This window comes from Pelophylax lessonae (assembly GCF_965119305.1).
Source record: "Pelophylax lessonae genome assembly, chromosome: 1".
Taxonomy (NCBI): domain Eukaryota; kingdom Metazoa; phylum Chordata; class Amphibia; order Anura; family Ranidae; genus Pelophylax; species Pelophylax lessonae.
The window spans coordinates 455,924,103-455,949,147 of record NC_138768.1 but is presented as its reverse complement, the minus strand read 5'-3'; the positions used below and the strand labels follow the sequence as shown (position 1 = coordinate 455,949,147).

Here is a 25,045-nt window from a genome sequence, read left to right as displayed (position 1 = left end):
TTTAAGGGACCTGTGGATGGGTTGAATATACTTCAAAGATGTCTTTGAATTTATTTTTTAATAAATAAAATATAACAGTTTTATGTGGCAAACTACGAGATTTCTCACTAAAAAGTATTCATTTATTTTTCTTAGTTTGGCATTTCCACATTTTTAATCAGGCCCCCCTTTGTATGTAACGAACACGTAGCTTGCAGTTTTTTTTCCCCCCTAGCCTAACAACTTGTTGGCCGCCCTGCAGCGCATGCCACAAGCATGACACAGCTGACAGACAGCCCCACGCTGCCTCTGACACTTCCTGTGAGTAGCGGTGCGGAGGGGGGGAGGGGAATAGTACGTGCCGACGCTCAACGTGACGTGCGTGCTGCCCAGAGGAATAGTGACGCAAGGACGCTGCCCCAGTGGCGTCACAAAGCGTGCGGCGGCGGATTTCCCGTCCTGCCTCGGGGCTCCCGGTCGCTCGGCTCCAGCTGGAGAGACGCGCCTGGGAGTCTCCGGTGTCGAGCGCTCCCGGTGCCCGGGTCACTGTGTCCCTCCCTACCCGGGAACATGCCGCGCCGCCCTCCGCAGTGATCCCCGGACAGAGGCAATGACAGCGGCTCCGGTATCCCCGCGGGAGATCAGGGAGAGGCTGCTGCAGGCCATCGATCCGCACAGCAATGTGAGTGCCGGGGCCGTGGGGAGGGAGTTTTGGTGTGTGTGTGTGTGATGGGGGTGGAATGGTGACTGAGCAGAGCCGGTAAGGCATGCTAGTAAGGTGATAGAGCTGAGCCCTCAGAAGCCGGTAGGCTGACACAGGCCTCAGGACTTAGAGGACACCTGTGTGCCCGGGACTTGTGAGGGACACGGCTTGGTGACAGAGGCTGCCGGCCTGGACACTTGTTGCCGGCCAGGTGTCAGTGTGTGTGTGAGGGGAACGTGGCTGGGGCTGTGAGGTGAGGGAGCAGGCCTTGCCATGTCCCCTCACACACACTATGTACTCCAGCCACTGTCCTCTCATGTCTCACTCACTGCAACCCAGGCCTTCACCTTCCACAAGGCCATCTGTCACCCCTACACTCTCACATTGGATCCTTTATCTCTCAGCACAATAAAACTCCAATAGATCTCTACAGCATCAATGTCTTTATATTGTATCATTCAGGACACCATGAAAGTTATCTCTTCATCTCCAGACCCCTGCATCTATATTGGAGGGCCAGGTTCAGCTACTGGCATCCGATTGCTGCTTCGTCTCCTTGGAGTGGCCCGTCCGGCCATGTTGTCACTTCCTTTATAGTTCTGTCAAGGCAACACCGACCCAGATTGCCCATAAGCTATAGCAGGTTTCTCAACCTCCCAGAGGAACCCCTGAAATCCTTTTCACGTTTCAGGAAACCCCTGGTAAGATAAGTCCACTTGGGATCATTAGGTAAATGACCTTTTTGTTTTGGTGGTCTGCTTGATGAAGCCACACAGGGGATCATTAGGAAAATGACCGTTTTGGTGGTCTGTTGGATGAATGCCACACTTACGGCACTGTTCCACTGCAAGTACCGGCTCGGCCCTGCTTGGCCCGGTTTGATTTTCCACTGCTGGTACCGCATGGTACGGTGTTGATACGGTATGGTTTGCTTTTCCACTAAAGTAGTAGTAAAGTTAAGTGGGTGGGATAACAATGATTCTCTGACCAATCAGTGGCTAGTAGTGACTGCATGCAAAGGATTGTGGGATATGGTACCGGGTATGGTACCTCTTGGAACCACAATCAAGGTGGTACGGTTTTTGAGAGCCGTACCGTTCAGTTCCATGCAGTGGAAAAGCACCGCCGTATCGAACTGCTCCTACACCATACCATGCGGTACCGGCAGCGGAAAAGCACAAAAGCGAGCCGAACCGTTCGGTTCCATGCAGTGGAAAAGCGCCATTACAAGCAGTTTGAGGCCCCTTTCACACTTGCAGCACCTGAAAGTCGCGCAACGCCTGTGTGATCTTGACGTCTTCGGACCTCAAGTTGCATCAGTTGGACCAACGTAGTGCAGGGACTGCTTTGAAGTTGCACAGATGTGAACGGCACTCATTAGAAATCATGGGGTACAACTTGGCAGTCCCAAGTCGCAGGACAAGTTGCACAACTGTGAAAGGGGCCTTAAAGTATTACTAAACCCACAACTGTAAAAATCAGTATGTCTATGCAGTAAAGCATGCTTGTTATGCTCACTCTGGAACCCTAAGGGGTTAATCCTCTGCATTGTGTAAAATGGCTGTTTGAACTAGTTGTCTTTTTTTCACAATCAAAGTTTATTGAAAAGAAAAGAGAATGAACTAGTCTTCTCTGATCCTCTCCTTCCACTGTCACCAATATATTTCCTGATAATACTGAGCCAGGGGACAGGCCGCTCAGTTTGGCAATCAAACACTGCTAAGTACTTGGTTCTCACAGCTCCCAGAGCAGAGAGCTGGTGACTGTCAGTTTGTGCTGCCCCCCCCCCCCTCAAGCGCTGGGCTGTGGAAGGTGGTGAGAGTGGCCGGATCGGGCTCTCAGAATCTCGCTGAGCCGGGTGCTGGTCAAGGTGTGTGGGTGGATCCCAAGCCTGAACCGGCCCTGTGACATCAGCTGACAACAGGCTTCAGCCTGCTCTCTGCTGAAAATGGGATCAAAATGCACTCCTGTGATCCACAGAACAAGTACAGCCAAACGAGCTTTAAGCAGACACTAATAGAAGTCACAAGACTGCTATATACTGCTCATGAAAAAAGATATTTAGCAGTTTATATTTACTAAAACTATTGCATTATCATGTACTGTGGGAGACCAGATACTAAACCCAGGACCCTGCATTCACTGTATCAAGCAGAACTAAAGTCTTCATACTTCTCTGTCCGGCGCTGGCATCATCTTCTGAGTGCCAGTCTTCAGGCCTCTTCATTAGCCGGTGGGGGGTGATGTCCTGTTATTATCCCAGGACTCGGAGACTGGCCGGGCACTGTAGGCTGCGCAGCGCAATTTACATTTCTGTAGCAGTTGGCAGGTAGGGGCATTTTATTTCAGAAGATGCAGTGCATGTCTTGTCTGCAATAAAAGCCTGCCTGCTTGCAGTTTTGTTACAGTAGAACTTTATAGGCTCGGTTCACATATGTGTTGCTTGAAACGCAGAATATCCTTTGCGTTTCCCCCACCGCATTGAAATTGCACAGCATTCTTGCAAACCAGGGGGGCAATGTTAACAGCATCCTAAACGGTTCGCAAAACGCAGTGCGATGATAGAATCAGATCGCATTGGTGTGTGAACGCCCATGGTATGATTCCAGTGAGGGGAAAAAAGGGGTCCTGCACTTTTTTTTTTTTTTTTTTTGTGCAGTTTTGGCATGATTTGAGCCATACAAATGAATGGCTCAAATTGCACCGCACAGACATCGCATGTGATTTGAATAGGAATGCAGAGCAATTCCTATCTGACTCGCAAGTGATGTCCTGCACTTGCATTGCATATATGTGGACTCAGCCTTAAAGTGGAACTAAACTCTCCTATCGTTTTCAGCCAAGGCAGCTGCAATTTTGGCCAGGAATATAACTTGTTTTTTGAAACACTGAAATCATTGAGTTTACCTTTTTGCTTTAAAGTGGAACTTTACAGCCCATTCACACTGCCGCGACAGGATTTTGTGGGGCGACCTGTGAAGTCGCGGTGCACAGCACGCACCGCGACCTCGGCGCGACTTGCACGGACTTCATATAATTGAAGTCAATGCAAGTTGCCTCCAGGTCGCCCCAAAGTAGTACAGGACCCTTTTTCTAAGTCGGAGCGACTTGTGTCGCTCCTATTAGAACGGCTCCTGTACTATTCAATGGCGAACGACCGACCGCGACTTGTCAGGCTGACAAGTCGCGCTAGTGTGAATGGACCCTGAGTCAAGAAAATGAAGTCCTGCTAGATCACTTCAGGCTTGTCTGTTTTGCAGGTATAGCTATGTAAAACATTTTAAAATAAGTGTCTATTCCGTTTAAAATCCAGTAACTTAGTTTCACCCTGCTCTGCACATGCTCAGTTACTTTGCCATTTAAAGCGGAGTTCCACCCAAAAGTGGAACTTCCGCTTTAGGGAGTCCTGACCCCCCGACATGCCACATTTGGCATGTCATTTTTTTGGGGGGGGAGCGGGTACCTAGTTATGACAGGTACCCGCTCCCACTTCCGCTCGGAGCGCCGCGGCGCCCTGAGCGGAAGTTCTCCTCTCCCCCTCCCTCCCTGCAATCTTCTGGGACACGTCAGAGGTCCCAGAAGATTGCCGGCCAATCACGGCGCGACTCGCGCATGCGCAGTGGGTACCCGGCTGTGAAGCCGCAAACTGTAACAGCCGGGTGCCCACAGCAGTGATGCCGGCGCCGAGGGAGAGGATCGAGGCTTCCGGCGGCCGCATCGCTGGACCGTTGGACAGGTGAGTAAATGGCTGGAACTCCGCTTTAAAGCGGAGTTCCAGCCATTTACTCACCTGTCCAGCGATGCGGCCGCCGGAAGCCTCGATCCTCTCCCTCGGCGCCGGCATCACTGCTGTGGGCACCCGGCTGTTACAGTTTGCGGCTTCACAGCCGGGTACCCACTGCGCATGCGCGAGTCACGCTGCGCGCCGTGATTGGCTGGCAATCTTCTGGGACCTCTGACGTGTCCCAGAAGATTGCAGGGAGGGAGGGGGAGAGGAGAACTTCCGCTCAGGGCGCCGCGGCGCTCCGAGCGGAAGTGGGAGCGTGTACCTGTCAAAACTAGGTACCACTTTTGGGTGGAACTCCGCTTTAAGGCACTGCTGAGTTTGTAGAGGCTGATCTACTGACAGCCTTAAAGAGGTTGTAAACCCGTACCATTTTTTTTTTTTTGCAACCTGTAAGAGAAAGACACAATGAGCTTGTATGCATCGCATACTAGCTCATTATGCAATACTTACCTCAGAACGAGCCCCCGCCGTGCTGCTTCCTCACCTCTATGACGGGCGACACGTCCAGTCGCCCGTCTTCCGGGATCGTGGCATCCGGCCATCTGATTGGCCGGAGCCGTGGTGACGTCACTCCCGCGCACGCGCGTGGGAGCCGACAGTCACGGGTCTCTGAAGGAACGGCACGAGCGGCCGTTCCTTCAGAGCGCCTGCGCCAGTGACGTCACTGGATGCATCTAAGGTAAATATCTCCTAAACTGTACATGTTTAGGAGATATTTACAGTACCTATAGGTAAGCCTTATCATAGGTTTACCTATAGGTACAAGTTGTAGAGGAGGGTTTACACACTCTTTAAAGCGGAATTAAACCTTCCTATACCCTTTACAGCCAAGGAAGCTGCTTCTGTTTAAATTGCAACTGCCATTGTGCTACACATGTGACACCAGCCATTTGATGGTTTGACAGTTTGGTTAAAGCGGAGTTCCAGCCATTTACTCACCTGTCCAACGGTCCAGCGATGCGGCCGCCCGAAGCCTCGATCCTCTCCCTCGGCGCCGGCATCACTGCTGTGGGCACCCGGCTGTCACAGTTTGTGGCTTCACAGCCGGGTACCCACTGCGCATTCACGAGTCGCGCTGCGCGCCGTGATTGGCCGGCAATCTTCTGGGACCTCTGACGTGTCCCAGAAGATTGCAGGGAGGGAGGGGGAGAGGAGAACTTCCGTTCAGGGCGCCGCGGCGCTCCGAGCGGAAGTGGGAGCAGGTACCTCTCAAAACTCGGTACCCGCTCCCCCCCAAAAAAAATGACATGCCAAATGTGGCATGTCAGGGGGTCAGGACTCCCTAAAGCGGAAGTTCCACTTTTGGGTGGAACTCCGCTTTAAGGACACAAGCAAATGTGACAATTAGCAATCCCGGCATTCCAGCAATGTAACGGTTTTTGGAAATCGTTAAATTAATGTTTAGTTCCACCTTATAAGTTATTATGGGTAAAGTGTTTTATTTTAGCTTTAATCAATATAAGTTAAAAGAAGTTAAATTTCTAGAATGCTGGGATTGCTAACTCACATTTGCTTGTGTCCTCAACCAAACTGTCAAACTTTAAATGGCTGCTGTCATAACCGATCACATGTGCAGCGCTATGGCAGTTGCAGTTCAAAGAGAGGCTAAGATGGCAGCTTTCTTGGCTGAAAACTATTGGAGGGTTTAGTTCCATTTTAAAGATCATTGGTGTCTTTCTACTTTCTCTGCTAAGTGCTGATGGACCTGGAACAATGCAGGCACCATCAGATTTAAGGTCAGTTGGCTACAGTGCGAGGAACCGTGGTTGAGAGAGGCTGTACTATACCATTTGATTTAGACAGCCTCCTTTAGATCTACTATCATAAATGTAATATGAGGGGACACCTACACAATCCATCAATTTTCATATCTAGTCAGACAGGCTACTTGTACATAATTGATGGTAGACCTCAAAGAGATTGTACAGTTTAAGGTCAATTGTACACCAACCATACAATTTGATTGTACACTCTCTTAGATTTATTAAACTATGTAATATGAGGGCAAACCTAAACAATCTATTCAATTAGTATCTAGTCAGGACCTTGCACTACTTTGTAGATTAGTGTATGGCCCTTATTATACACTGTGCAGTCTCCTTTGTGGTATGGTGACAGTCCCAAACAATGATCCATTATGTTTGTATCTTGTCAAAGGCCCTTGTACTATATAGTTGATGGTAAATCTAAAGATTTTATAGGTTCAAGTTTAACATTTTTTTTTTTCTTGGATAATAACACTTTGGCAGGTTTTTATTTTTTAAGTAAAAAAACAAAATTTGGGTTGTCCCCAGAACAAAAATAGAGGGGAAATCCTCAATGAGGATATTAGTTCTCATGACTCTACCCGGAATTCCCCCACTTTGGTGGTATTTCCACTCACTACCTGTTTTGGCTATGGGGCAGGAAGTTAAGGTAAATCTCTCCCAACAGGACACAGGTTTTTATTAATAACCGGGGTTATAAGCCCTTTTAGCAGTAAGGGAGGGTTACTGCTAAAAGGGGTTAAAACTCTCCCTTGTTCTATCTAGAATCAAGAAAAAAAGTTTTGCCCTTAGTTCTGCTTTCACGCACAGTAATTCACAATCGCTCACCTGGGACCCGCAGCTGCCACATACAGACACACATTCAGATGAATTAGAAAATTTGGCTGTACACAGGTATGTACCAGGAGTTGCATGGAATAAATGCAGACAGTGTGCACTTGGAGAGTACATTGGTGCAGGTGCTTTACGCAATCCCCAGCCATATCTTCTAATTCATCACAATGGGTAGCTGTATACAGTAACTGTGTCCCGGGAAAATTATTATGTAGGTCCTGCACATTGTACGGTTATATGCATTAAGCATTCGTTTTTCCTCCCAGCCAGACATCTCTAGAAACTTTAAGGCCCCTTTTTACACCAGTGAACTGATCGGGTGCGGATGTCAGTGGACATGTGTCCACTGCCACCCAGCGGCATTCGATCCGCTAAATACAGACGAATAGGGATATGCTCGCTATCCGTCCGGCAGATCAGATGGAAACAGACATGCAGTCTGTTTCCATCCGATCGTCCCATAGAGAACAGTGGGCTGTGTCTGCTCTGCTCTGTGGAGTGGACAATGACCTGTCATCTGCTTGCTCAGCGGAGAGATTCCCCCGCTGATCAGGCGAATCTGCTTGGATGTATTCAGCCCCGTGTGAAAGGGGACTAGCGGCTTTGTTCGTACCAAGTTCGGGCACTAACGCATGGCCACTGGTATGCAATGTGAAAGCAGCGGTGCTCATGCACTTATGCAGCATTTCACTGTCGCTTTTTTAAACCTTGAAATGACTCAAAGTGACATTTCATTCAGGTCTGTTGGCTGCAGTACCATGCATCACGTCCTGCCACACTGCAATGAAAAAAGTTGTGAATGTCATACTTTTTCAAGGCACACCACCGCAGCTACGGTTACAACCGTGATCCCAGTATTTTTTTCAGCTACCAATTCCCTATCAGAAAAACGTTATCCCAGTGGTTTTACAGCAACTGGATCATTTTTACAGGCTATGGAAGGGGGGTGTCTCCAACCCAAAACCCCCTGCCACTGCTTTTACCAGGCTCTTCTGTCTGATTGCTGAGCCTGGTACTGATGCAGCCACCTTGGTCATTTTCACTAAGAAGAATGGCAGAAAAAGAAGTTCCCTCCCCTCTTCTGTGACATCAGAAACTGGAAGTGACAAAGATTTCCTCACTTCCGGTTTTGGTTTGTTTGTAGACAAGCCATAAATGTTTTGTACCAGTATCTGATTAAACAATCTGCTTTGGTAAGATTCTTTGGCGGTCCGAGGAGAGTTTTTGGTTCCAATAGACCCCCCAGATATCTCCATAAAGAGGACCTGTCACAGCCCATGCTATCACAAGAGATGTTCATCCCTTTTGATAGCAACAAAGTTCATCAAAAAAACAATGTTTTAGAAGTTGACATTAGAGCAAGGGGTAAGGGAGAATTCTTCAATAGGTACTGATGTTCTGGTTATATTTTCCGAAGATTGGAATTCCCCCATTGTCACTGTGGGGAGATTTCCCTTCATTTCTTGTCACATATTTAAGTGAATGGAATTTTTTTTAGTGTGACACAGATGGCAAAATAACCTGACAGGTGTTTTAAGAAGTTTTGGCCATATATACCCTTTAACCAGTGTTTGTCCCAGAAATACAGAGTCGCCTATGAATTGCAAGTATTAGCTGATAGAACGTGTGTTGGTAGTAAAGGGTGTTTCTTCTATATTGCGATCATGGAGCTATTGATTAAAGGGGTTTTCCAGTGGTTTGCAGGGGTGGTGGCGTGATTCAGCACAGCAGCATCAATTTCCCCTCAGATCAGTCTAATAAGCAAGTCCAACATTTGCTTTAGCAATGGGTCAAGAACTTCCAGGAACAAAATTGAGGGGCTAAGCGCCACTCAGCCATTCAGAGGAAGCTTTGTTATTTTATGAATTAATACAAGGCTTCCTCTGGCTGAGGTGGAGTTTGTGGCATCCCTTGCCCACCTCTCTGCCTCAGCCAATCAGAGGAAGCTTTGTAGTCATTTAGCTCCCTGTGAATTTCTGGGCAGCACTCAGCCCAATGGGATTGTTCCAGAAGCAGGACAGGAAGTTCTTATCTCGCTTCCAGAACTCCGTACTGTATGTGGTTGAGGCTATATACAGCTGCTGCTTCTGTTTAGTGAAGTAAATGGAACTATAAGGCATTGTGGGTGCAATGCCAGGCTCCTGACTCAGTACAGAACTCATACAGGCGCACAGTTACTGGATGGCAGGAAGAATCCAATAACTTTAGGAATGCTCATCAGCGCCCTCAGTGTGGCTGCGGAGGCTAATGGTGTAGTTCATTCATTCACAGAATCTGTGAATGAATAATGTGGGTGTGTGTTGGCACCCCAATACAACATGTGTTTTACTGGTCAGAGTACCAGTTAAAAACCTAAGGGGGAGCCTAAAAAATAAATAAATAAAAAAAAAAAAAAAAATGAATGCAGCCACCACATCAAATGGTTGGGTAAGCTGCAATATATAACCTTTTTGGGTTAAATACCACTTTAAACCTAAAAGCAAATATTTATTTTATTGCAGCTTGCCAGTTCTTAAGAGCCGGTTCACACTGTGGCGATCCGCCTTTGGGGGGTGACCTGTGAAGTCGTGTGCACCGCGACTTCAGCACGACTTGCAGAGACTTCACATAATGGAAGTCAATACAAGTCGCTCCCAGGTCGCCCCAAAGTAGTACAGGAGCCTTTTTCTAAGTCGGAGCACCTTGTGTCGCTCCTATTATAACGGGTCCTGTACTACTCAATGGACCGCGACCGACAGCGACTTGTCAGGCTGACAAGTCGCCTGACAAATCGCGCTAGTCTGAATGGGCTGTAAATGTGATGGCTGTATTACAATGCTGATAGCTACACCCTCTGCAACATCTCATCTCACTGTAGCACAACTGCTGGATTTAGGAACAGTACAGCATCATTGCCACCCCATTACAGGAGGCTAAGTTTTATTTTCTTTTAAAGCTTTTTTTTTTTTGGAGATCCTGCTAGTAAGTCTGTTGTGTTTTACAAGAACAAGCTGTTCTGCAGATGTAGAAGTTAGGGGGTGGAGACAAACCTAACTGCTACATCTGGGGGTTTACAATTGTCCTCTTTTATTCATTGATATAAAACTTTTATCCCAAAAGAAGCTGTTGCTGTAAAAGCATAGATGAAGGTTGATTTCAGTTTGTATATTGATCTAAATCTGCTAGTTCATCTAATACTACCCTCCCCCTAGACTGACAATGCTGCTGTTGTAAGGTGTCTCTATTGTTTCTTCATTCAGTATAAATAAACAAAAATAAATAGCCTGCTGTAAGGGGGTGGTAATGATGCTGTACTGTTCCTAAATCCAGCAGTTGTGCTACAGTGAGATGAAAAATGTTGCAGAGGGTGTAGCTATCAGCAGTGTCACTGCTGTTTCAATATCTGTCAGCTTGTCACTCAGCACCTTGTTACACCCAGTCCTGCCCACTGCTTTCTGAATTGGATTGGCAGCACTGGGTCTGTTGCTGAATCCCCCCCCCCTCTTTTTGAGCTGCAGTGTCTGGGAGGTGGAGCATGTGATGCACAAAAGGCAAATTGGATCACTCAAGAAAGGTAAAGGTAGTTGTGTGTGCGTCTGTGTTTTTGTTTTTTTGGTGGTGCGCTCCTGGCTGTGCCGTTTTGACACGTGTATGAATCAAGTGGCTTGGATTAATTTAAAACCCTGTGGCAGGTAACACCATTCATTGGATATTTTTGTTTACTGCAGTGGATGGCTCTTTCCCCTCTTAAACGCCAAAGTACATTGACAAATGATTTCTGTTCACCCTTTGTCTAGTTACTCTGAAGTAAAGCTGTAATGGAGGGACACGTAGGTTGCCATTCTTGACTTCTTTCTAAAAAAAAAAAACACTACTTGCTGCTTTAAAATATGACCCAGTTCTTTGCGTCCCAAAAACCGAGCTTCACACATTACATGCTTGTTACTGAAATCAGATATATGTGGATAACTAGCATTTTCATAAAGTTCTGTAATGGCAGAAAACATGTTTTTCCTGGTACATCTGTACTTTACGCCTCATGCACACTGGGCTTTTTTTTTTACAGCTCTTGTGAACGCCTTTTTGTTCTGGCAGGAGAAAAGCAGCATAAATGCGTCTAAAGCCACGTTTTGAAAATGTGGCTTAGGCATTTTCATTTCATTGGCCAGAATATTAATTTATTCTGGCCATTGAAATGAATGTGAATGCTAAAGCTCTAAACGCTCCTCAAATTTAGGCATGCCAGGTATCTTCTGCTAAAACACTCCTCTTGAACATTTAAGTGATGGATTTATTTTTTATGTGCCTCTAAATGCTCCTCTTCTAATGAGCCTGTGTGTGCATAGATACGTAAGCTAACATGAAGGGGAGTATAGAGGCGGAGAGAAAGTCAAATGCCCTTAAAAGCGGAATTTTCCCACTTACATCCAGTATGCATGGGGCCTAAGGCTCAGTTCACACGTATGCGTTTGAATGGCCTGCTGTGCCTGCGTTTCCCGCAAAAAGAAGGGCATGCACCTTTTTTTCAAAACAAGGCCTGTAGGGAAATTAATGCAGTTTCCCTGTGAATTCTGCAAACGTGCTGGCAATCCAAGTGATATCCACAGCTTCCCTCATATATCTGAACTGAGCCTTAAAGGGATTGTAAGGTCTCATCGTTTTAAAGAATGCGTTGGGGTGAAAAATGTTGTTGTATTCCACCCCCCCTTCTTCTTCTCTTTTTTTTTTTTTTTTTTTTTTTTTTCTTCTTCTTACCTGAGCCCACTAGTAGCAGCTGCTGGATCTAATCTCATTGGACAGATTGATAGCTGCTGTCATTCAAATCCAGTGACACAGGTGCGGGGCAGAGTCCCGCTGTCTGTCAATGGGCCCAGCCGCAGGACTTGGAGGAAATGCACCCGCACAGGCTTTCTGTGGGGGCACCCGATGAAGAGGAGGAGCCAGGATTGCCGCTGGGGCACCCCAGAAGAGGAGGATCAGGCTGCTCTGTGCAAAATCTTGTGTAACATGTTTGTTGTTTTTATTTTAAAAAAGATGGACCTTTTACAACCCCTTTAAAGTTTTTCACCGGCCAGAACTTTTTTCCCAATTATAGATTGGCCTGGAAATAATAAATAGGGGGTAGAACCTTTTGTCAGGTTTGTCCAAATGACTGACTCTGAGACTGAAAGTTGGGTATCTAGAAAGCACACATTTAAACCGTGATCGCAAAATGTGCGATGTATTGCATCGAATGTCAGTGAGAGCAATAATTCTAGCACAGGAACCCTTGGTAAACTCTAAACTGATGAGCTTTTCAAGTGTCGTCTATGAAGATTTTTGGGCACAATAGGTTTTTGCGATATCGCGGGCGCACACCGGTTAAGATTTGACATGTTTTGTTATGTTTTTATTCAACACAACCTCATCTTTTATATTTTACCCAAATACATTATTTTTTTTATTTTTGCTTTCATTAAAAATAGTTCAAACTAGTTAAATCTTTTTCTTTCTTTTTAGCTGGTGATTTGTCTAGTAACACACCTGGAGAGCAGGATTGTCAGTCTGGGAAGAGGGGAGTGTTGGGGAGTCTGCCCTAGCAGATTAAAATGGCCTTAAGTGGACTTAAAATCACAGATTTTAAATGTTTCCTAAAACAGTTACGTTCGGGGCATGTCGTAATCGATAACTGTCATAGTTGCTTCTATTGTCAGCTAAACTCCCTAGCCATTAACTGGCAACTGTCAACCCATCAAATGGCTGGTGTCATAACTGATCATGTGCAGCACAGTGGCAACTGCAGATCAAAGTCCAAGATGGCAGCTTCTTTGGCAGTAAAGAATAGCAGGGTTTAGTTCTCGCTTTAACTTTAGTTCAGTTTAAGGGTGCTTTCATACCGCTGCACTGTGATTTGACCACATCGCAGGTACAGAACAGTGTACCCACGGTTTTCATGTGAGGTACCCATGCTTTGCCATAGACTTGCATTAGGTCAGAAGTTTATAACCTCCCTATCTTATACAAGTATGAGAGTGTGGGTAACATACATTAAAACTGGGTGCAGTGCGCTGCTAATCAAACTGTAGTGGGAAAGTGCCCTTCGTGGCCGCTTCTTCTTTTTTTTTTTTTTTTTCTTTCATTCATTGACGGACACAGCTCCTGATTCTTCTTTACCTTTGGGTTATACTGCCCCCTGGAGGAGTAGGACACTAGGCATGAAAAAGCTAGACCAGGGCTCGACAAACCCCGGGCGCCAGGTCGCATTGGCGACTAGAATTAGCGACCTAGCGCCTGGGGTGCACTGCAGGAGGTGTCCTGTCCCTTTTGTGCCCCCCCACACACACTTATTCCCCGAGTGCTCGCACTACCGGGCCATCCGATAATTGAGGCTGCGGCTTTTCGGCCTTCTTCAGTGAGATAATGGGGAACTGGCGCCCTCTTGTGTGCCATCGTTCTTTTTTCCTCAGCGCCATGCCACAGCCACACAACAGAAGGCCCCTTTCACACGGGCTGTCTGATCAGGTCCGCCTTTCAGTTTTTCAGGCAAACCTGATCGGACCCTTCAGTCTCCTTTATGGAGCGGTAATCTGCCGCCATCTGATCCTGTCCGCCAAAAACAGACAGATGGTGGTTCTATTTTCTATCCATCCCGTGGATCGGATCAGATGGCATCGGATGGAAACAGACAGTCTGTTTCCATCCGATTGCGCTATAGAGGAGAGTGGGGTTCTAGTCTTTATGTGTAAATTTAGTATGTTATTTTTTTGGAAATAAAGCTTGGTGGTTTGTTTAAAAAAAAAAAAAAAAAAAAAAAAAAACTTGCTCCCAACTTTTTTAGCTGGCTCCTAGATTAATTTGTCAAGCCCTGAGCTAGACTATGCCTATGGGCAGTTCCGGTGGGTATACAACCACACTCAGTTATAGGCATTCCGTTTTTTTTTTCTGCCTAGTCAGGAGTAAGTACCTAGTTCCTTGCTGGGATCTCTTGTCCTGGCCATTTTTTTCCTTTTTTAAATTGATTTTTTTTTCCTATATTTTATTTTGTTTCTGTGAGAATCTACTATTCACTGCCGGACTGCATCAGACTGGATAATCTACATCCAGAGGGTCCCCCCAATCTGGCCAGCGAGCGTACAGGCCTCAGCTCCTGCGATAGGTCAGCTGCGACATAGCCCCATTGAACGCGGCTGGCCTGCAAGTTAAATGTCTTGCAATTGCGCATAGGATCTGGCCTTGGCCTGAGTTGCAGCGTTCCTCCTGGCCGACAGCCACCCACGTCCTGATGGAGTGGTGGTCTGTCAGGAGCGGTGCCCACCCTGTTCCTGGTATGGTAAGCAGCGCTCCCCCCTCTACCTCCTGGAGGGTTTTTAGGTGGACGTGGGACCCCCGAGTTCCCCCCCCCCCCCCCCCCAGTCCTCTAAAAATTCAGTGGTCACTGTGGGTCTTCAGGCCCCTCCCTGGATGAGTTTATGAGCTGGCTTTTGCTCCATGCTCCTAAGGGGGGCTTTTTTGGCGTTACTGCTGACTGGGTTTTTCCAGGTGCACAAAGGGTGGGTTGAGTATGGTTCCCATGCTACCCTGGGGGTTATGGACTAGGGCAGGGATGTCCTTTGGGCTCCCTGCTGCAGTTGTTTGGCTAGGGGAGCGGATGGTTTGGCATCCGCAGGTCTGCGCCTCAGGCGGCCGCACCCGGCCCCAAATTTAGGCTGCTGCTTTGCGGCCTACTGGTCGGGAGCTATGTGGGGCAGCCCTAGTGTGCATCGCTGAAGTCACTACCCTCCGTTTGGGCATCCGTCCTCCTCTCCGCTGCCCCTGGGTGGTCGGCTCTGCTCAGGCTCGCGTCCAGGCGGCTGGACATCTGCAAAGATTTAGGCTGTGGCTTGTGGCCTACTAGTCGATGCGGCTGAGTCAGCCTCCGTTAGGGGGGCAGCCCTAGTGAGCCTTGCTGGGATAAGTGCACTTGCGGCTTGGCCTCAAAACACATTTAGGCCGCAGCCTACCCTTTTAGGGCTGCGGGACCATCAGGATACTCTGTGTCCGCGTCACGGAGAGCTGCCCCCTTTTAAGGGGGCTATTTCCTATTGTGTGGTCCTCCTATGGAAGGGCTCGGAGGGCGACCAGTAGGTGGTCCATTCGTGGACCCTTTGTTGGCATTCCCCTTGCGGGATCCTAGTCGACGGCCCTTTCCTGATTGTTTTTATGGGTGACCTCATCTGTCCATCAGATCCTGAATCTGTTTCTGCCGCCGCGGACGTGAGTCACCCTACTGGGTCTGCGTCCACGCATCCTTAGTGCTCAGACAGTGAGGATGTTTCCTCTGCTCCTTTAGCCATGCATTAAATGGAGCTGGTGGATGTACTGATTGTGTCGGAGTGAAAAATCTTAAACATGGCGGAAATGCTGTGTCGGAGGTATTGGTCCCTTTTGGCACCACAGCTCCTCCACAGTGGCGGGGGTGTTCCCTTTTCCCGCTTACTTTGACAACATTTTGTCACTTAACAGTGGGGCTGTCCAAAACGCACTCTAAGCCTTTTGCTATGCGGTATCCTCCTAAGGATTCCTCGCTTAAAAAGTCCCTGGCATTTAAAGACCTGGTTGATAGGCAAACCGAGGCTTTGGCCCACCATATGTTTCACTATGGCTCGTTTGGCTTAGGCCAGTATAATATACTATTGCCCTGGTGTCGCAAACTCTGACCGAGTGGGCTAAACTTTTTCCCTGGGACCTGAAGGGGAAACCGCTGACCCCCCCCCCCCCCCACCCCCCTCAGCCTCAGTTGATCCAGGGGCTTCAGTTTATCTGTGATGCCTCTTTGGATGCAGCTCATTTGATTTTAGGCTGTCTGTATGAGCAGTAGGCCTTTGGCATCTTATCTTGCTGACAATGCTGGTCTGCGGACCAGACTTCTAAGAAGGCCTTATCTGATCTCCCCTTTTGTGGGGGATCGCCTGTTTGGAGCTTCCTTGGTTGACATCATTAGTAGACATGGGCCATTCTTCTCATAAGAGGCTTTTTTTCATCCCTCAAGGGATAAAAGTCCTTCAGGGCCTCCCCTGGAGGTTCCAAGAGGACCTGGTCTGACAAATCACGAGGGGCTCTTCCAGACCTGCAGACAAGGCTTCCTCTGTATGAAGGGGCGCCCTCACCCTTATCTGGGGCGGGGGCGACGTCTTCTCTGATTTACGGATCCGTGGACCTCTGGTACAAGTCGGATGGGTTCACAAAGTCATTCGGTCTGGCTACAAGATCGACTTTCGGTCTTTTCCTTTGGAATGGTTCTTCCCTTCCTGCACTTGTCCCCAGATCGCTTACGAGCTCATTTTGGGGCAGTGCAAGACTTGTTACTTCATGGGGTGAAGGTTCCGGATTCGGAATGTTTTCAGGGGTTTTACTCAAACCTGTTTACAGTTCCCTGGAAGAAAGGCAAGGTACGTCCAATCTGGGACCTTAAGGCACTTGGCTGCCTTGTGCGGGTACAGAAGTTCCAAATGGAATCCATCTGCACGGTAGTGGCGTCCCTACTTCTGGGGGATTTTCTTGCTTCTATTGACATCAAGGATGCCTACCTTCACATTCCAATATGTGTCAGTCACCAGTGCTTCCTCTGTTTTCCATGGGCGAGGAGCATTTTCAGTTTGTGGCATTTACCTTTTTGGTCTCGCCTCCGCTCTTCGGGTCTTCACAAACTGTTGGCCCCGGTGCTAGCATTGTTATGTCAGTGGGGGATCGCAGTACTGGGGTACCTGGATGATCTTTTGCGAGCAGAGTCTGACTGCTCTGATGGACGCTTTGGAGATTACTCTGCGATCTCTGAGGGAGTTCAGTTGGATTTTGAACCTTCAGAAGTCTGCTCTGGTTCCGTCCACAAAACTGCACTATCTGGGTGGATTCAGCCTCAGCCAGAATGTTTCTTCCTATGGAAAAACTCCAGATGTTGCAAGAGGCAATTCAGCTTCTGTTGTCCAACAGATGGTCATCCCTCTGGGCTGGCATGCATGTGCTGGGCGCCTCAAGGCGGTTCTGTTTGCACAGTTCTAGAGAAAAACATAAGCGCCATCTGAGTGCAGCATAACTTGTTTGTTAGTGGCAGAAGAAACGTAGGTACTCTACACTTGGGTAAGGAGTGTGCTTCTGGCTCAAAAAGTCATGTCCTAACATAAGGGTCCCCTGGGAGGAGGGAGGCCTCAGGATGGCCTCGGCAGCTGCCCGATCCTAGGATGCGGCTGGTAGTTGTCAGCCTCTCCGCGGCTCTGTTGACAGTCCGGCGGCTTCTCCTGTGCTCGACTTCCGGGTGCAGGGGGGTTGCCAAGGCAACATGTTTGCGGAGCATGCGCTCCTTTAGGCCTAGCATTGTACTTTAATGTATGACATTTTGTTATTGCTCTTGGCCACCCACCCTGTCCCATCACTTATAGGAGTCAGCACAGATCCGCCTTGCGCCAGTATATTTTATTTTTGTTGTCACTGTTTGCACAGTTCCACACAACATCTCTGCAAAAAGAGATTCTGGTAAAACTGGACAAGAATTCACATTCTCTAGAGGTGGCTTAGTTCTCCGGCACTTTGACGGGGAAATCCTTCTCCCCCTGTACTGGGCGGTTGTCACCACGGATGCCAGCCTGTTCGGGTGGGGAGGTGTCTTCTGCACAGCTTGTACTGGAATTTAGTCTTTGTTTGGATCATTGGACAATTCGCCTTCAGGAGTGTCCGGTACAAATTAAATCGGATAATGCCACGGCCGTGGCCTATGTCAATCACCATGGGGGCACAAAAAGTGTCCTGACGGATCGGGAAGTAGCCAGCATTCTAAGGTGGGCAGAACAATTGTTCCAGCCCTCTCTGCACATTCCATGGAAGGTACAGAGGTTTGTGGCATGGTCTCGGAATTCTCTGGCCAACGCCGCAGACCTATTAGTGATTCTTGTCAGTATCGTCTTATTTATACCTTTCCCCCTCTCAAACTTCTGTCAAGGCTCCTGTGCAGGATTGAGGCATCATGGGATTCCGGTCTTTCTAGTGGCTCCAGACTGGCCTCGCCAGTCTTGGTTTGCCGATCTGGTACGGCTGGTCGCCGATGCTCCTTGGAGACTTCCTCTCAGGGAAAATATGCTGTTAAGCAGTGCCTGACCTTTGAGTACCGTCAAGGGCCAGGTTTTGGCCTTGGCAGTTTTCTTTTCTTGGTGTGTATCTTTATATAGGGAGCTCGACACTTGGTTCTACCAGTGTGGTCTCCATTACCACCGTGGGTTCTCAAATTGGTGTTTGTCAGTTATCCAGGAATCTCCCTTCGACAATATCTCACGATTCCCCTGCTTACGTTTTCCCCTGAAGGTGGCCTTTTTGGTGGCTATTACGTCTACGTGCAGGGTGTCTGAGCTGGCGGTGTTGTCTTGTTGCTCACCTTACCTGTTGGCTTACAGAGCTAAGGAGGTTCTTTGTCCCTGTCCGTTCTTACAAAGGTCGTCTCTGATTTCCATTTTTGAATGAAGACGTTGTGTTGCTTTCCCTATGTCCCAGTCCTAACCATCCTAAGGAAATTGCTCTGCATTCCCTGGATATGGTTCGGGCAATCAGGGTGTACCTGGCAGCTACGGAGTCTTTTAGGAAATCAGACTCCCTATTTGTACTCATGGTTGGACATCGAAAAGGGTTGGCCATTTCTGCTGCGACCATTTCCAGTTGGATCAGACGCAGGGATTCAGGCCTATTCAATTTGGGGTCAGGTTCCTCCTTTCCCTGTTAGGGCACACTCTATCTACTCTGGCACTTAGTGCCTCCTGGGCCTTCCGTCATCGGGTATCAGTGATGCAGGTTTGCAGGCGGCCATCTGGGCGTCTGCACACTTTCACAAAATTTTATAATGTGCATGTACTGGCATCTGCGGATGCTGTTTTTTGCCACAAGGTTTTGCATGCCGCTGTTTGAGAGGACCTGGTCCTCTTTGAGGGTGTATTGTTTTCAGGTAAGCTCCAGTTATGTTTGAGCTCCATGTTGGCTGTGGTTAGCCTTGGGAATTTTTTTTCTGCGGTTTTCTCATACTTCAGGTTTGACACTGCTTTGGGACGTTCCAGTGGTTAAGAAGAATCAGGAGCTGTGTGCGTCAAATGAACGAAAGCGAAAATAGGATTTTTGATTTACCATTTCTCTGATGTTCATTGACGGACCCAGCACCCACTCCTCTGTGAGTTGGCTTTCTTCTGACACTGCTTGTAACAAAACTGAGTGTGGGTGTATACCCCCTGGGACTGCCCATAGGTGTAGTCAAGCTTTTTTGCTCCTGTAGGGGGGGCAGTATAACCCAACGGGTGATAAAAATCAGGAGCTGTGTCTGTCAATGAACATCAGAGAAATGGATTTTACCGCAAGTGAAAATCCCCATTCCCCCCCCCCCCCCCCTTAGGAGGTGTGATTAGCACAGGGCCAATCAGCGTTTTCCAGACAGGGGTCAGTGGTCATGCTGCCTCATAGGACAGTCAGTGTAGAATGAAAACTCTTACATGCTTTCACAAGACTGCTGTATGCTGGTGATTAGAAGGTATTTAGCAGTTTATATTTACTAAAAGAATTACATTTCCATGTTCTGTGTACTTTGGTAGACCAGATATAGTGAATGCAGGGTCATGGGTTTAGTAAAACTTTAATTCTTTGTAGCATAGGTTTAACAAAGTTTTGGAAACCTTCTTCAGAGATTTTGGGCCATATTTACATGATCGCATTACACAGTTGTTGAAGATTTGTAGGCTGCACATCCATGATCTGAATCTCCCGTTCACATCACATCCCAAAGGTGCTCTGTTGGATTGAGATCTGGTGACTGTAGAGGTCATTGGAGTACAATGGACTCATTGTCATGTTCAAGAAACCAGTTTGAGATGATTTGAGCTTTGTGACATGGTGCATTATCCTTCTGGAAGTAGCCATCAGAAGATTGGTACACTGTAGTCAGAAAGGGATAGACATGGTCAGCAACAATACTCAGGTAGGCCATAGCATTTAAACAATGCCCAGTTGGTACTAAGGGGCCCAAAGTGTGCCAAGAAAATACCCCCACATCATTACACCACCACCAGCCTGAACCGTTGATACAAGGCAGGATGGATCCATGCTTTCATCTTGTTCATGCCAAATTCTGACCCTACCATCTGAATGTCGCAGCTGAAATTGAGACTCCTCGGACCAGGCAATGTTTTTCCAATTTTCTATTGTCCAATTTTGGGGATCCTGTGTGAAGTGTAGCCTCAGTTTCCTGTTCTTGACTGACAGAAATGCCACCCGGTGTGCTCTTCTGCTGCTTTAGCCCATCTGCTTCAAGGTTCGATGTGTTGTGCGTTCAGAAACGGTATTCAGCATTCCTTGGTTGTAATGAGCGTTGTTGGTTGTTTTTGTTTTTTTTAATTATAATTAATGTTGCCTTTCTATCATCTCAAACCAGTCTGCCCATTCTCCCCTGACACCAACAAGGCATTTTCCTCCACGCAACTGCCGCCCACTGGATATTTTTTGTTTTTCGGACTATTCTCTATAAACCTAGAGATTGTTTTCTGTGAAAATCCCAGTAGATCAGCAGTTTTTGAAATACTCAGACCAGCCCGTCTGGCACCAACATCCATGACATGCTCAAAGTCACTTAAATCTCCTTTCTTCCCCATTCTGATGCCCCGTTTGAACTTCAGCAAGTCATCTTCACCACGCTTAGATGCCTAAGCCTGGACTCACACTGCCACAGTGCGAGACCACATGTAATTGTGCGTATTACATATGGTGTCTCTGGGGTGTGACTTGAGCCATGGATTCAAAACTGGTGCAGGACCCTTTTTGTCCGCACCAGAATTGGATCGCATGGGTGCTCACACCCATTTGATCCAATTGTTCAAATCCTGCTATGTTTCATAAATAGATTGCGGGTTGTCATTTCCTTAACCACTTGCCGACCGCCAACAGTATATTTACTGCGGCAGAGTAGCCCCTCCTGGGCAAAGCAACGTAGTACTACGTCGCTCGCCCAGGAGCCTGCAGGGGGGGGGGACCGCGCGCCGCCGGAGGCTCGTTCCCGGCCACCCTTGTGTGTGTGACCGGTGGCTCCGATGGCCGCCGGCCACTCGCCATCTCCCGATGCAGAGGGAGAAAGGCAGACGGCTGATGTAAACACAGCCATCTGTCATTCTCCCTGGTGTAACTGCAGAGACTACACGATCCTGCTTTGTAGGATCGTATGTCTGTGGTTACATCACAAGCCACGCCCCCCACAGTTAGATTTAACCTTTGCGCAAACCAATCAAAATACGCTTTTGCGATTCTTTTTTTTTTTTTTTGGGGAGTTTCATATAAAAAAAATTTGAAAAATATTGTTGTTTTTTCAAAATTGATGCGCTTTTTTTTTTTTTTTTTTTTGTTTATAGCGAAAAAAATAAAATCGCACAGGTGATCAAATACCACCAAAAGAAAGCTCTATTTGTGGGGAAAAAAAGGACGTCAATTTCATTTGGGTACAGCGTCGCACGACCGCGCAATTGTCCGTTACAATCACGCAGTACCGAATCGCAAAATAGGGCCTGGTCTTTGAGCAGGAAAATCCACCGTGGCTTAAGTGGTTAACATACACTCCACAACTGGTTCCCATGGACAGGTTGCAATTTAGATGTGGTGCCGAATCTCCGCTGTGATTTCACACTGCATCTAGTGTGAACCCAGGCTTAATGCATTGAGTTGTTGCCATGTGATTGGCTGATCAACAAATTGTGTTACCAAGTAATTGAACAGGTGTACCTAATAAAGGGGCGTGTGTGTGTATATAATATTTCAAAGTAATTTTGTAGCAAAAGGCCTCATTTACACCATACGTGCATAAAAACTGGTGGAAAAAGTTTCAATTGCATTGACATCAGTTGTCCATGAGCTTTTTATTTTTTTATTAAATGCACAGACTGACATCACATCTTCTGCCCACCATTCTGTCCTTTTCCCCACCTCTGCCCGTTGCCATTCTGTCCTCCCCATTATCAATGTCCCTGCCAATGTTTCCTTCTCATCTGTGCCACAATTCTGTCTTCTGCCATCAGATCCCGGCAACATTCCTCCTTGCATCAGACATACAGGAGAGGCCATCTGGGAGCTGACATGAGGGGAAAGTGGTAGGCAGACAGTATAGACACAGAGCATCGTGGGGTTGTCAGTTTTCCCTGCGGTCCAGCGTGGAGCTGTGAGGAAAAATGCTGCATAATCCCACATCACTCCGCATGGGACATTACACCTGCATTTTGATGTGAACAAGACACATGGAAAACAGTTGTTTTCTATGTGTCTTGAAGAGACCTGTGTTTTTCTAGTGCAGAGCCCTAAAAGCTGACCACACCCATATTAATGCTAATTAATGTGTCTCATCCCTCTAACTGCCACTTTTGCTGAACAGCTTGGTGTGCTAAAGTTGGAGGAAAAAAAATGTACTGGTTGGATCGCCAGGTGAAAATGTGGAAAAATAAGGAAAATGAATGCAGCCGCCACATATGAGAATTGGTATGCTGTAAAAAATGTTATTTTTGGCTTTAGGTAAGCTTTCAGTTGAGCTAAACACAGAATCCTAATTTGCATTACTATTTAAAAATGTTAGGTATTTGGCTCTTGTGCCACCCCTTTGGTTGTAATATTTTGTTTCTAATCTGCATACATTTTAGGAGCCAGCAACTCTGACAGTAGAGCTCTTTTTCTGAAACCTCTATTTGCCCTGTGACTTTGTGACTCTTACAGGTACAGTGTTGGTATGTGGCACCCCTCTTTTTTAGTGTCAAGTTGACATGGAAGTGCAAATGACTCAGAAACCTTTCAATCATGTACCACACAATTGAATATTTTCTGAAGCAGGCATGTCTGCTGGCTTCAGTGGTTTTGGCATCCAGCTATATATATGTATTGTGTGCTCTAAAATGTCAGCCCCCATTCACACTGGTGCAACTTGTCATGTGATTTGACAAGTCACATGCTATTGTTTACAATGGAACTGTTCAAATCGGTGCAACGCAGACTTTGCGGTTCTGCACCGATTTCAAATAGTTCCTGCACTACTTTTGGCGATTTTTTTTTTTTTTTTTTTTTTGGTGCGTCTTGCATAGACATCTGTGCATAAAGTCACACAGATGTCAGCTAAGTCGCATCTGATGTCGCACTGACATACATCTTTGAAATCGTGCAATATCAAGCGAAGTCTCACGATTTCAAAGCCACATTCAGTGTGAACTTAGACTTAGGGAGTTCAGTTATGCATTTAGCATAGAGGTGAATAACATGGCATATTTCTCCTGGATCTCCTGTGGTTATGGCAATTCAGTGAATGAACTTATGAAGTCCCAAGAAATCTGTAATATAGTGGAGCAAACATCCCTCTGTGAAAAATTGCTGGAGCTTATGTTTTTTTTTTTTTGGTCAAGACATGCAAAATGTCTCTTGTGAAAAACCTATTCCCCACTTTCCTAGTAGTTTTTCGTCTTGCATGTATAGTACATGCATCGAACAGTATACATCCCAGCTTACTTTTAGCCTCCTAAGCAAACAGTTCAGTGCTGGGGACGTGTGTGTGTAGTGTTTACATCCTGGCCATCTAGTGGCATAAGTTATGCTAGCATCATGATGGCCAAAGCAACTACTGCAGCCTGGACCTGTCTCCAATAGAAGAGGGCCCACCAGGTGGTAAATGTTCCATTTTGTGCTGTGCATATTGCACGTCATGGTGGGAGCTCACCCCCTAGCTGTGAATTTTAGATAAAGTGACACATGTACCCAGACTTTGGCCAGCTGTTTACAAATTCTTAAGCAGTTAAAGAGCTTTAAAACAAGTCATCCCTGACTTCTCTAGCCACCTTTTAGGGTGTACTCATACTGGGCATGGTTGATCAGAATTGCTCGAGTACTACTTTTCCCCACTCCCCCCCCCCCCCCCCCCGCTTGTCTGTGCTCACACGGTGCTTTAAAGCCTAAAAGCAGACAAAATAAAACTGAATCCTCACAAGGGACATAAGTTGGGTCAATATGATATGTCCCTTATGCTGATGCCTCTTTTAGGTGTAATTCTCCTCTGTCCGTGGCCCCCCAGCTCTGCCGCCGTAACCTAGTGCAGATAGGTTAAGTACACCTCACCCCTGGTGACGTCATGTTGAATTGCGTCATATGAAGCTAGGATGCACGTCACCACGCGTGCTGGATGGCCGGCCACACGCCATCTTGGCACAGATTTTTGAACTATTTTTGACAGGTGTATGGCCAGCATTACAGAGGAGGTCTTTCTAGAATTATTGATCTCGCTCTGGTGATCGCTGCAATACCTCACGTGTGATTTAACCGCTTGCCGACCGCCGCAAGTAGATTTACTGCGGCGGTCAGCCCTGGCCAGGCAGAGTGACGTTAATTAACGTCACTAGCCTGGGAGGGTCTGGGGAGCGAGCGCACGCCCGCGGAGGCGCGGTCACGGACCCCCCCCCCGTGTGACTGGCGGACCCGATGTCCGCCGGTCACTCGGCGATCGTCGGGGGAGAGGGAGAAAGTCAGGCGGCTTGTGTAAACAAGCCACCTGTCATTCTCCTCGGTGTAAAAACACTGATCAGACGGATCTACTATGTAGAACCGTTGATCAGTGTCCTTACAGCTCAAGCCACAGCCAATCACAGTAGAAAGCACGCCCCTAGGGACACACACAGCCCCTCCCTCCCAAATAAAGTTAACCTCTTCACTACCAGTGTATTTTTACAGTAACAGTGCATATGTATAGCACTGGTAACTCCAAAAGTGTCAAAAATGTCAGTCAAGGGTCCGATCTGTCCGCCGCAATGTCGCAGTACCGCAAAAAAAATCGCAGATCACCGCCATTACGTGTTAAAAAAAACAACAAAAATAACAATCTTTCCCTTTGTTAGTAAACGCGATAACTTTTGCGCAAACCAATAAAAATACGCTTTTTGCGTTTTTTTTTTTTTTTAACCGAATTTTGATTTTTACATTTTTTTTGGGGGGAATTTCATATAAAAAAAATGT

At 47.2% G+C, this 25,045-nt stretch overlaps 1 protein-coding gene across 1 annotated transcript in view; it reads left to right on the top strand.

Annotated features, from left to right (window-relative positions):
* The first annotated feature begins 387 nt into the window (after window positions 1-387).
* Window positions 388-25,045, top strand: part of MED26 (mediator complex subunit 26) — a 78,997-nt gene continuing 54,339 nt past the window's right edge. The window contains exon 1 of the mRNA XM_082269131.1: window positions 388-661. Within this exon, the coding sequence (XP_082125257.1) occupies window positions 590-661 (72 nt within the window). The 5' untranslated portion in view covers window positions 388-589. The remainder of the gene's footprint in view (window positions 662-25,045) is intronic.